The 12,384-nt window shown below is 43.1% G+C and overlaps 1 protein-coding gene across 1 annotated transcript; it reads right to left on the reverse strand.

Annotated features, from left to right (window-relative positions):
* On the reverse strand, positions 1-8,667 carry LOC145408806 (uncharacterized). Its single transcript, XM_080279452.1, has 7 exons — positions 8,641-8,667; positions 4,580-4,744; positions 3,122-3,259; positions 2,582-2,758; positions 2,044-2,292; positions 986-1,069; positions 1-376 (listed from the first exon to the last, which is right to left on the reverse strand). Exons 1-7 carry the CDS (start codon positions 8,665-8,667, stop codon positions 233-235), a joined length of 984 nt encoding a protein of 327 aa, XP_080135578.1. The 3' UTR covers positions 1-232.
* Between the last annotated feature and the right edge of the window lie 3,717 nt (positions 8,668-12,384).

Genomic DNA, 12,384 nt, shown 5'->3' on the forward strand with positions numbered 1-12,384 from the left:
AGTAAATAACATTTGGATTTAGGTTTAGAAGAAAAGATATGGAATGAAAGGTATAGCAGAAGATATGGGACTAAAGACAGTGAAGATACAGGACTAAAGATGAAGAAAGAGAAGATATCAAACTAGACATAGTTGTAGAAGATACGGGCCCTGGCAAATTAGAAATGAAAAAGGAGACTATTAAACATGGGACTAAGTGTAGCAAAAGAGTGTTTTATCTCACTAATGATCCCTACAACATCTTTGCCCAGTTGATCTCATATGCCGGATAGAAAGTTCTGTTGTCCAGTTCTGGGATCCTGAGGGCACCCTTGTAGTATCTTATGGCACGACCCAACACATATTTGTAGCCTGCACACTGCAGCCCCTGGAACACCTACACACAGAGGCAAGATAACAAAGAGAGTTTAGGTAGGTTATAAGCATGCAGGATGCAAAGCTTGGAGAATATGCACAGTATAAAGGATATAGGATTAATATACTGAGAGAAACTATGCAAGCTAATCTCAGAGAATATGAAATACACAAGGGACAAGCCTGATTTTTTGTGAGGTTACGTTTGTTGTGCATAGGGCATTAAGGTGGGTCAATTGCTTTTGCTGTATGTGATGGTGTGCCCACAGTCAGTTCAAATGATGTTCAACATGGAAGCAAGCCTTCCCCCACTGAATGTGTTACAAATATGTCCAGCAGTTATTTGTTGGCTGAACATGTGTCATTACAGGCAGAATGCTGTGGCTAAGTAAAAACATACAGTACATTTACACAAAACTTTTAAACACACACACACACACACACACACACAGAAAGAGAAAGAGAGTACTGAATAGGCAGTTGCACTGATCTGAATTTTTCTGCAAGTACTAAATGGATGAAAATTTTGTCATCTGAGTTTGTGTGTGCTAGGGTATGAAACTGCCAGCAGATCATACGTACATCATTATTGTGTATAGTGCCTCTTGGGTGCACATTGCAGAAAACTGACCTTAAATAGCTTTGCGAAGTACTGGTGCCTGGCCTCCCCGCTCATTGTGTTCACAGAGACTGGCAGGTGGAGCCTCACACCAATCTGTAGTCACCAGTGCAGAGTATTAACCATGATCTAGACAGCTCCATTGCTAACACTATGAAATTTACATTATTTAATGTCTTTAGTTTGATGTCTTTTTTCATTTGCTTTCACCAGATGATTTAATGAAATCCCTTCAGTACTGTACAGCACAGCAATATAATGACATCTTTTATGTTTTTTGTTTTGCTACCACTAGGTGACTGGTTAATTCTTTCAGTGTAATGTCTTTTGTGTTTATATTTGTAAACCTACATCTTGGAAAACGTCTGGTTGTAGCAAAAATAAAATAGGCACGACATCATCATGCTGAAAAGGTTACTGAAGACTTTAGAACTTCTTTATTGAGAGCTGGACAGAATTGTCTGATGCTGACAGGATTGGAATATTATACAGGTATAGGCCTACATTTGTATGTGTCATCATAGTGAAGGGATTAATGTACTAGGTACATAACTAGGGAAAACTTGCCAAGAAGCTCCTGAAGCCTTACAAAAAAAATTGCTCCTGGGCCCATATTCTCAAAAGGTTTTAAGTAAGATTTCTAGGCCATCCTCCTTACCATATGTTCTCTACATGACAATTAATACAGGTACACTCTTGTTTACTAGGTATGCAGTCTGTATCAGTAATAATTTTATAAAATTATCTACCTACCATATGAGAGAAGATAAAGTTGCTGTATGCAAAATAAATCACAACAGAAAAGGTGTTCAAAAGCCTCCAACGTTGGCAAGAATATGGCCCTCGAGTTCACATTCTCAAGGTGTTCTAGCACCTATTACTGTTTAATTTTGTACGTTACATATAAGCATTTTCTTGTATCAATTCATGTCTTTCATTACTGACAGAGGTCACATAGCACAGACGACAATGTTAATGTGCAGTATGCAGAAATAAACTTGTAAGGAAGAGGTGCCAGGGAGCTTCCATGACAGAAGAATTGGCCCTTGGAATCACTCTGAACCACTGACCTGCCTCACATCAAAAAGCTTGAGGTTAGAGATGACCTGTCGCAGAAGGATCCACTCACGTCCCTCCAGGTCACTCTTGAGGTACTTGATTTCTCGGCCTGTGTGCTGAAGGGCAGCTGCTACATAATCCAGAGATCGTCGACGCTGGATGCTGCCATCCTCTTCAGGTTTGTCATAGGAGGCCTCCGATATTGTCCACGCATGCTCCTTCCAGAACTCTGATCTCTGCACATGTTCGCCTTCTGTTACCTGCCATATGTACAATCATCATCATTATCACCATAACCCTCCTTCCCACTTATTTGTGGTGGGAGTCAAACAGAAAAAGAAACTGGAAAGCACAAGTTGGAGAACTATCAACAAAGTTCACAAGAAAAGTGAACCACACATTCATCCGTTCTTCATTCAGGCCTCAGAAATTCTCAGTTCCACCTCACGATCTAAGAGATCCACATAAAATTGTGCTTCATATTCATAATGCCAGTAGGGAGTAACTAACCTTACTCCCTCCACAGTGACCCACTCCACATCAACTCACTCGCTCGGGGTCAAAGGCGTGGACTTCACAGCTAAATAAGTTCATGTCCCTCTCAAACTGGCTGTCCAAGTCTTTGCCAAAGCTGTAGACAAGACATGGATCATGGGTCATCTGGTACTCCTCATTGAAGCAGATGTACTTGGACTTCCTCACCTCGTCTGCACACTCCTTCTCACTCTGACGGATGAACCAAACCCATGAACCCCTTGAAACCAGGACGTATTTTATTAGGTTAATGTTGTTACGTCTAAGATCTTATTCGGTTTCGAAAAGACCTCTTGCACTGACAGGCTAATTGACGGTTATATCTAATCCCTCCAGTTCGAAAAGTCTATTCTAAGGTGAATGAAACTGTCTTGAGCTAGCATTAACAAAATAAAAATACATAATTTGAAGTAAAGTTTTCCAATTAAAACAATTGACTTCAGTATTGGAAAGAACCAGGTAAGTTGTGTGTGTCAAAATAATCCATAAAAATAACAAAACATAAAATAGTAAAAGATGAGACATACAGTTAGGTAAGGACAGGAATGATCTTACTTGCGAGGGGATGGGTATCTTCTCGCCACCAAACTCGACCCAGGAGTAGCAGTGGTCACTGTCTGGGTACTCCAGGTAATGGAAGAAGGACTCCACCCCGCGGTACTCCAGGAGGGGGAGGTGGGGCTCGGCACACACCTAGGCAGGGAGATCAGAAGGTGGTTTTGCAGGACTTAAGCTCGAGGCTAGGAAGGAGGTAATAGGTTTGGGGGTTGGTTGAGGCATTAAGTAAAGGTAAAGGTGAAGGCAGATGCCATGAGGCACTTATCTACGGTGCTCATCTCCATAACCTGGGCCTTCGAGCCTGTGGTGGATTTTTCATTCACAATCCTGGAATACATAGTCATTGCATCATCGTGAGTACCACAGTTACCTCCCCCAGGTGTTACCTACCAATCAATAAAGGATGGAAGGACACATGAGAAGTGATGCCAGCTGCCAGCATCAGGATTCGAACCCTTGCACCAACAGGTCGATCGTTATGCAGTCACCGACGCTGACCACTCAACCACCGCGACAATAAGGTAATGAGGTCGAAATGGTAAAAATTGAGAGAAAGAGTGGTAATTGACAGGCCAGTTGCTGTGTGGTATAAGTGATGAGGGAGAGAAGCTATCTATATACCTAGGCTTCTTCCCCCAAGGAAAGGGAGGTCCCCCCTGTGGCGGGGGGGGGGGGGACACAATCTGGCCGCACTATGGGGTGGTACTACTACTCTGCGGACAGGTTATTCCCTGCGTGTCGTAAAAGGCGACTAAAAGGGGCGGGGTGAGGGGACCAGGGACCCCCTCCTCTGTTTTTTTTAGTTCCTAAAGAGCGACAAGGAGAGAAGCTGGCATACAATAAGGGTGGAGTGATGAGAGGTGGGAATTAATAGTAAGCTAAAATGAAACAAGGATGTGACAAGTTTAAGTCGATAGAGATGTGTGTGTGTGTGTGTGTGTGTGTGTGTTATCTTTACAGGAGTCAAGCTCGTACTGTCTCGTGTATTAAACCATTTTTATTATACATATCCTTAAATTTATGAATAGTTTTGGCACACACTATTTCATTTCGGTAGTGCATTCCACTAATTAATTGCCCTTTTTGGGAAACCGAATTTCCTTATCTTCATCACCTCTCTTTTCATGTAGTTTTCTGCAGTGTCCTTCTTCTGATGCTTCCCCATAGGCTTTCTCTTTCCCTGTGATGCATTTGTATAGTATAATCATGTCTCCTTTCTCTCCTGTAATGTTATAACAGTTTTTCTTTCTTCATAGCTTAGATCCCTTAAGCTTGGTACCCATCTTGTAGCAGCCCTTTGTACCTTTTCAATCTTATCTATGTGTTTTTTGAGATGTGGATTCATTGGTCTAATGAATGATGAGGTGTGTGTGTGTGTGTGTGTGTGTGTGTGTGTGTGTGTGTGTGTGTGTGTGTGTGTGTTCATTCTTGTATTATGCTTATGGGTTTAATCACCTCTTTCAGTTTCTCCTCGAAGTCAATCCCGACATATACGTCTTGCTGGCGGTGGTTAAGCAGTGTGATGAGAGTGACGGCTATCACACCCACACCCACCACACCGCTCACCACACGACACACCACACCGCCACCACGACCTCCAACTACACCACCACCCTTCACCTGCAACACAATACGGGATAGGTGAGAGAGAGAGAGAGAGAGAGAGAGAGAGAGATGATGATGATGACGATAATAATAATAATAATAATAATAATAATAATAATGGTTAAATTTAGGCTTATCGACTACACGAGTCATTAAGGCAGACAATCAGTATTTTTGCTAAGTCTCAGTCATCCTCAAGAATATGACCCACAACACCCCAAATATGCTGTTAGTTGGAGAGGGTCTAAGGGGTGACAAATTTTCTATACCGTACATTATTTTTTATTGTGTCATCTCTGCTACACTCAGTACAGTTCACCATATCATCCTCCCAACGTCCCACCACACTATACGCCTTCCTTGCTGCATCCCACTCTTTATCTGCATCACAGTATTCCACAACCAAGGTAAATATATGCTACGCATATATTTACCTTGTCCGCTACACTCTACTCATTCACAGCGTTGCAACATCACCACATTACAGTACCCCACACCGCACCTCACCATCATACCGGCTACCTTCCATCATACCACTTGTTACACCATTGTAACACTCCGCATTACACTCCACACTATTACACTACACGTACACACACTTTATCCACCGCACTCACTGTAGGCTACCATCCACCACCAGACTGATACTTTACGCTTTTGCTAATTCGTGAGATCAAACTCTCCATAGTTAGGTAAAGAATATAATCAGGGCCATTAGACAAATCTTCTATAACAATAACATCAACTTTTGAGAATATCGAACAGAAGTTTTGTACATGCTTGCCATTGTCAGAGTATGAATTTTATTATCGTTATTTGTAAATAGGATTATTTTATGCACAACTTTTTTTTTCCGAGTAGAGTAAATGGTCGAATCATGCTCATTTATGTCTGCACTTATTCTGAGCTTATTTACTTTGAAGAGCTAAAAAAAAAAATTGTTGACAAGACGTACCTGACGTACCAAGCTGAGCTCGCTACGGAAGAAGACGCGTTGCGGGAAGCAGTGCCCATCGTCCCTCGTTTCACTGTTTCTACCTGTATCAAAGAATGTTTACAGGTGTTTTCTTTTAATCTTCCTTCTAAACCCATCGTCTAAACCCCTCAGCCTCGGCTAGCAGGTAAGTATCACTGAGCTGTATTATTTGGAGGGGCTATCCCCGCAGCGAGCGTGTGGCTTGGTCCCCCAAATTGAAATATTGCACTCGTCGGGTCTTAGGTTGCTGTCTCTGTTTCGCCGTTGCTGCGCAGTGGGCCATGGCACTATATATTAGCTGCGCAGTTGGGCATGGCACTATATTCTCCGGATTAATTGGCTGATTAAAAAAGGCGTGTGCGTCACGTGTATAAACATCATCAGCGCCGCCACAGGCCCCTGGTGGCGGGCACACAAACTACACGGTGCTACCCATGAGAAAGCATGTCCACATGATAAAAGAGCTCATTGGCTTTAGTTTAAGAACTTGAACCATTGAAGACGCGGTAAGTTTGTGGCATTTGACGTCAAGCATTCTGTTTGTATGGAAATCTTATGTAAAATAAAATGAGATACAGTTTCACTGGAAAATGTTATAGGTAAAAGTTTATCCGTACACGCAATCGTTTAAAATTTCGCTCTTAATTCATTATCTTGGCGTGATCTGAATGATTTTGACTATAATCTCTCGCAGATTACTGCTTCTGACATGTTCCTGGCCAGAAATCTTTTTTATCGTATCGTGAGGGCCATGAACAAGGAAAATGAGATTAAAACCGCTGTTAAAAAAAAAAAAAAAAAAAATCCGGAAATTTGGAGATCGCAAGCAAGTTTCCGTAAACCTTGACTCTGATACAAGAGATTTGGGGACCGAACCAGTCCAGCAAATTAAAAATTGATTTATTCAGTCCTTATTTTGACATTCTCCCGTCTTGAGCTTAACATGGCTATAGTTATAAACCTACTAATGTTTATAATTTATCTCTAATTTCAGCCTTTGAAAAGTTCGCTCTGATTTCCAAGTCTTCCTTCTTATGTCCTAATTTCGACATTCTTCGATCTTGAGCTAAGCTCGGATTTCCAGTCTTCATTCGTATCAACTATCTCCATTTACTTAATTTACCATGGAAACAGCACTGAAGAAAAAGTAAACTGTATCGATAAATAGGCTGCTTCATACTAGAAGGAAAATAATTTCGATGTCCTGAGAATCCACAAGTAAAATAATAAAAATACGAGTTCGTCAAAATTACTTAGTAATATCCACTATCCATATATATATATATATGTGTGTGTGTGTGTGTGTGTGTGTGTGTGTGTGTGTGTGTGTGTTTACCATTTGGGGCTGTGTCGGCGTCTTGTCCTTGTTATTTCTTATTTTTGGTTAGGATCAAGATGCACTTAGGTTAAGGTTTTGTAGACCGAAAAAGTAGGGTTTGTTCTGAGTGGTTTTACCAGTATTTAACTGGGTGTGTAGCCGGGTCACCCTTGGGCAAGGTGTAGGAACACGTTAGTCAATCATAAAGGTTGTAGGATAATGGTTACCATCGTCTTGGGAGGTACTACCATGAGAGTGACGTGGTACCAAGATCCTGTAACTGGTCTTGCATGACATTCCTAAGCGGGGAACTCGTCCACATTTACCAGGTAGTCAGAATCTGGGCAGAGACCCTGGGACTACTGCTCACACATATCACCCGTACATAGCTCGTCCTCTTGGATGTTATGCCATCTCCATTTAACCCTGACTTCGCCACGTGGAAGGACCCTTTCCGATCCTGGCGAGGCCCTGTCTGCCACAGTAAGGCAACTGCTTGCCTGTGGTCGATGGGTCTGCTCGATCGGACAGACCGGGGTAAAGCAACAACAGCAACAGCGAGTATTTAATGCGCCATTACTTCTTGAGGATAATATAAAGTAGTGTATGTGTTATTACTTGTTGACTTTTTGCAACTCTACTCAAAATGTAAGTAGCTAACATTTAGCGTGATACATAGGCGAACATTACCTCATCGACTCAGGTAATAACATTCTGGTACAGCGCTGAAGATTAATATATCTAGCAGACAAAATGGGAAGGTAGGCTATCTTTAGGTACCGGTACTAAAGTTCTATCTATTTATTGCCAGACGCCATAATCCCGAACGGGCTGGCCATTTGACTTTGTTATTTGTGTTACAGGGACGGGCACTAACCCTTCACCAATCCACTTGTTGACACGTAGGGAGCACGTATAGTTTGGTTATATGGTTACCACACAGCGTTGTAAACGGTTTCCTGGCTTACAGGAAACCATTTGGCTTGTCACTCAATGTAAAGCCACCTGTAAAGGAAAGAAAAGCAATAAGAAGTGACAGGAAAGATGGGAGAAAGAGGAAGACAGGCACAGAAAAAGAACGATAAAGGCTAAGGAAGAAGTAGGCAGCACTACATCAAGTGAGTGGATAATGGTCGCCACCACCTACCACCTAAAATTTTACTATTAATTATTCATAATTAGTGGTAGGTGGTGGCGACCATCATCCACTCACTTGATGTAGTGCTGCCTACTTCTTCCTTAACTAGCCTTTATCATTCTTTTTCTGTGTCTGCCCTCCTCTCCTATTTCTCCCATCTTTCCTGTCACTTCTTACTGCTTTTCTTTCCATTACAGGTGGTTTTACATTGACAAGCCATATGGTTTCCTGTAAGCCAAGAAACCATTTACAACGCTGGTAGGTAAACATATAATCAAACCATACGTGCTCCCTACGTGTCAACAAGTGAGCTGGTGGAGGGTTAGTGCCCCTCCCCGTAAAACAAATAACTCAAAGTCAAATGGCCACCCCTTACGGGATTATGGCGTCTGGCAATAGATAGATAGACAGATAGATTCATAATTACTATATTATTGCTTTTATGTTGATTTCAAGCTGTTGTCGAGATAGTTACTTACCTTATACTGATATGTGGACCATATCATCTTTCGTGCCGTGGTTTGTTAAATACCTGGAAATTGTTGTGGAACAGTCCGTTTAAGCAGGTGTGGTTAGGTTAGGATAGGACAAACATACGGTATGTTGAAACAAAACAGATTTGGAATAAATTGCCCTTGCAGTTATGGCGTGGTAAGAGTGAGGCATGTACAATGCACGCGTCGTTTAAATTGTGGGTCAGATTTACACTTGGACAAGGCGGTATAGTTTGGGATGAGGTTTTGGAGACAGTTGGAGGTACAGTCTATCCACTAACGCTGTGGACGGAAGCAGACGGACCACATTCACACACTGGTGGCTCTCACTCCGCGGGTTACGATGCAGACTTTTAGACTACGTGGCAGGAGTGACAAAATTTTTACTTGGTTCCCCGGCATCAACTTTTTTTTTTTTTCTGTTTTCGTTTAACAGCTTTTATTCAGACTTAAGTCTGGAATGTAAATATTAAAAAAGTGTGCGGACAACAACATTTCTTGGGTTAAAACTGACCAAACTGTGCCGGGAGGACACGGTGTATTGAATATTGGCGCGGTTTTCCTCCGATGCCCCCACGTCACAACCAAGCAGTTTCCTGGTGGTCACAACTTTCCTGTTGCGTGTCGAGTAGGGGTCTGCTTCAGTATGGCTCAAACGTTGATGTTTTTGTTGGTGGTGATGGTGGCTAAGTTGCCGTTATATCTAGCCATCTGTATTTGCAATGTTGTTCATTGAACTTTCATTGTATCTGCATCTACCTTTTCACAGTCTCCAAATTTCAAACTACGCTATACCCTGCTGTAACTGGAATGTAGTAAAATAACTACACAGCGATTTTTTATTTATATGCTGAAGGATCATTAGCAGGCAGTCATTTAGTCGGGAAGGATTTTCGGAAACGAGGTACTGAACTTGTAGAATTTAACAGTCCTGATGAGCCCACCTTTAGTACACCATACTGTTCTTAAATATCGGGAGGCTTCATTCCATCTTGTTTTACCTTGACATTTTATTTACTTTTTGTTTCATCATTTCGGCTGTTTTCATTTTTGCAGTATACTGTATATCACCTGTAAAATAGTATTTCAGTTTATAGATTAAAAAGAGAGTAATATTTATATCAGTTTTGCCAGCTGTTGAGAGAAATAAATCCATCAAGCTACCAAAGCTGCGTATTGTTTAGTTAGGAGATACTTCTGTTTCATCCATATTTAAGTATAACATTTTACTTTTATATAGGCGGCAAAAGGTATTTATTCTAGTGGTTTTACATGCCGAAGCTAGACTACTCCCACAACTTGGTACGAATAGTGTGTCATGCTACATGATATTCTCTGAGCCTTACTTATGATGGAGCGAGTCTCTCTGGTTATACAATACATGTCATATTGGCCCTTCAGTCTTAGTACGCTTGGCCATCAACCGAGCTGAAATGGGTTAAGCTATTAAAAAAAAAAAAAAAAAAAAAAAAAACGCAAAGGACGCTGTCAGTGGTCCGTCAGGTTACACACTCCATTGATTCATGGGTTGTCAACCCCTTCACTCTGCTGTGCTTTTAATTTTATTGTTGTAGCTACCATACAGTTTTACTTCGGAAAGCTCCATAGTAGTGAAGCAAAGAAGGCTGTAACCAGTCACCTATTTGAAAGCTCTCCTTTCAGCTGAGTAAAACTACATAGATGTAATAAGAATTAAACTTAATAATGCCTAACGTACATCAAGGAACCGAAGTTTTTTATCACTAAACTCAGGGCCTCTGCCATAATTTTTTTCTCGACAGTCAAGGTCGAACACGAGTGTCTATAGCCTGCACGAGTCTCATTCTGTAGGTCTGTATAATACAAGGTTCGCTTTCAGTCTGTAGATTTACCTAAAAAGGTTTGCCCGTAAATTTATCATAACGTTCCTTCAGTAACTTACAGGTGGTGGGAACGTTAGCTTCTATATTTTGCAGGTCATTTTTTTTTTTTTTTTTTTTTTTTTAGCTGGTGTATTCATCATTCCAAATAACAGAGGCCTCTTAAGAAAGTAATCCCAGTACCGAGACATCACCAAAATCACACCGTAGTCGCACTTTGTAAATGGGGTGGGTAGCATCTTGAAGCAGGGAAATGAATACTAGGTAAATGAGTAAAATACAGTATTTATTTAACCTTACAGCTAATCTAAGGAATATTAAGAAAAAGATATCAGTTAAAACTACTGTAGCAGACCTACTTTAATTTACCTCTGTATTTACTGTCAGCACTTGACTTAAAAGTGGGACAGATTTGTAATTTCCCTAAATGTTATTTTTCAAAGTTAGGACTATAACTTTCCAGCACTTTCATTAAGTGAACACGCCCCCACCAACACTAATGCATAGATGTTAGTGGTATGGCCTGTTGATTAAGAGGCGATTGTAGAAAAATGTAGGGTTGCTATAATGTGTGGGGATGTGATGTTATGAGTGCGTTAATGTTGTGTGACAGGAATGATAGCGGCCAGGAGAGAGAAGGGAGCAGTGGCGGGGTGTGTTATGACTAGAAATGTGATCTAGGGGTGTGTGGTGTGTTAGTATGGTATGACTTGATAGCGAGGGAACAATGTGAAATGTTAATGTGGCGAGATGGTCAGGGATGTGGCAGGTGCACTGGTTGGCGTGGCCGGAGTGCTGTGAGGAGAAACTTTGTTGGTGTAAGATGCAGTGTGGGTGTGATCATATGTATAAGAGGAGACGCTTCCCAGGCTCAATGAAATATGCAGGACAGATCTTTTGGAGCGGAGAGAAGTTCGGGTAGGTTTGGCAGGGGTGTGGGTGGATGTAACAGGGATGTGGGTGGATGTGACAGGGGTGTGGGTGAATGTGACAGGGGTGTGGGTGAATGTGGCGGGGGTGTGGGTGAATGTGGCGGGGGTGTGGGTAGGTGTGGCGGGGGTGTGGGTAGGTGTGGCGGGGGTGTGGGTAGGTGTGGCGGGGGTGTGGGTAGGTGTGGCGGGGGTGTGGGTAGGTGTGGCGGGGGTGTGGGTAGGTGTGGCAGGGGTGTGGGTAGGTGTGGCAGGGGTGTGGGTAGGTGTGGCAGGGGTGTGGGTAGGTGTGGCAGGGGTGTGGGTAGGTGTGGCAGGGGTGTGGGTAGGTGTGGCAGGGGTGTGGGTAGGTGTGGCAGGGGTGTGGGTAGGTGTGGCAGGGGTGTGGGTAGGTATGGCAGGGGTGTGGGTAGGTGTGGCAGGGGTGTGGGTAGGTGTGGCAGGGGTGTGGGTAGGTGTGGCAGGGGTGTGGGTAGGTGTGGCAGAGGTGTGGGTAGGTGTGGCAGAGGTGTGGGTACGTGTGGCAGGGGTGTGGGTAGGTTTGGTAGTTGTGGCAGGGTCTTGGGTAGGTGTGGCAGGGGTGTGCGTGGCTGTAGTTGGATTGGCAAGGGTTTGGGCAGAGGTAGCAGAGGTGTGAGTAGTTGTGGCAGGAGTGACAGGGGCTTCAGTGGGGTTGTGAGTAGGTGTGGCAGGGGTTTGGGTGGCAGCAGTAGAGGTGTGGGAAGCTGCATCGGTAGGGGTGTGGGTGAATGCAGCAGTAGGGGTGTGGGTGACTGCATCGGTAGGGGTGTGGGTGATTGCATCGGTAGGGGTGTGGGTGATTGCATCGGTAGGGGTGTGGGTGATTGCATCGGTAGGGGTGTGGGAGACTGTGGCAGTAGGGGTGTGGATGACTGTGGCAGTAGGGGTGTGGATGACTGTGGCAGTAGGGGTGTGGGTGG

Source organism: Coenobita brevimanus, chromosome 78, assembly GCF_032717465.1.
Source record: "Coenobita brevimanus isolate Jiangsu-jjx chromosome 78, ASM3271746v2, whole genome shotgun sequence".
Taxonomy (NCBI): domain Eukaryota; kingdom Metazoa; phylum Arthropoda; class Malacostraca; order Decapoda; family Coenobitidae; genus Coenobita; species Coenobita brevimanus.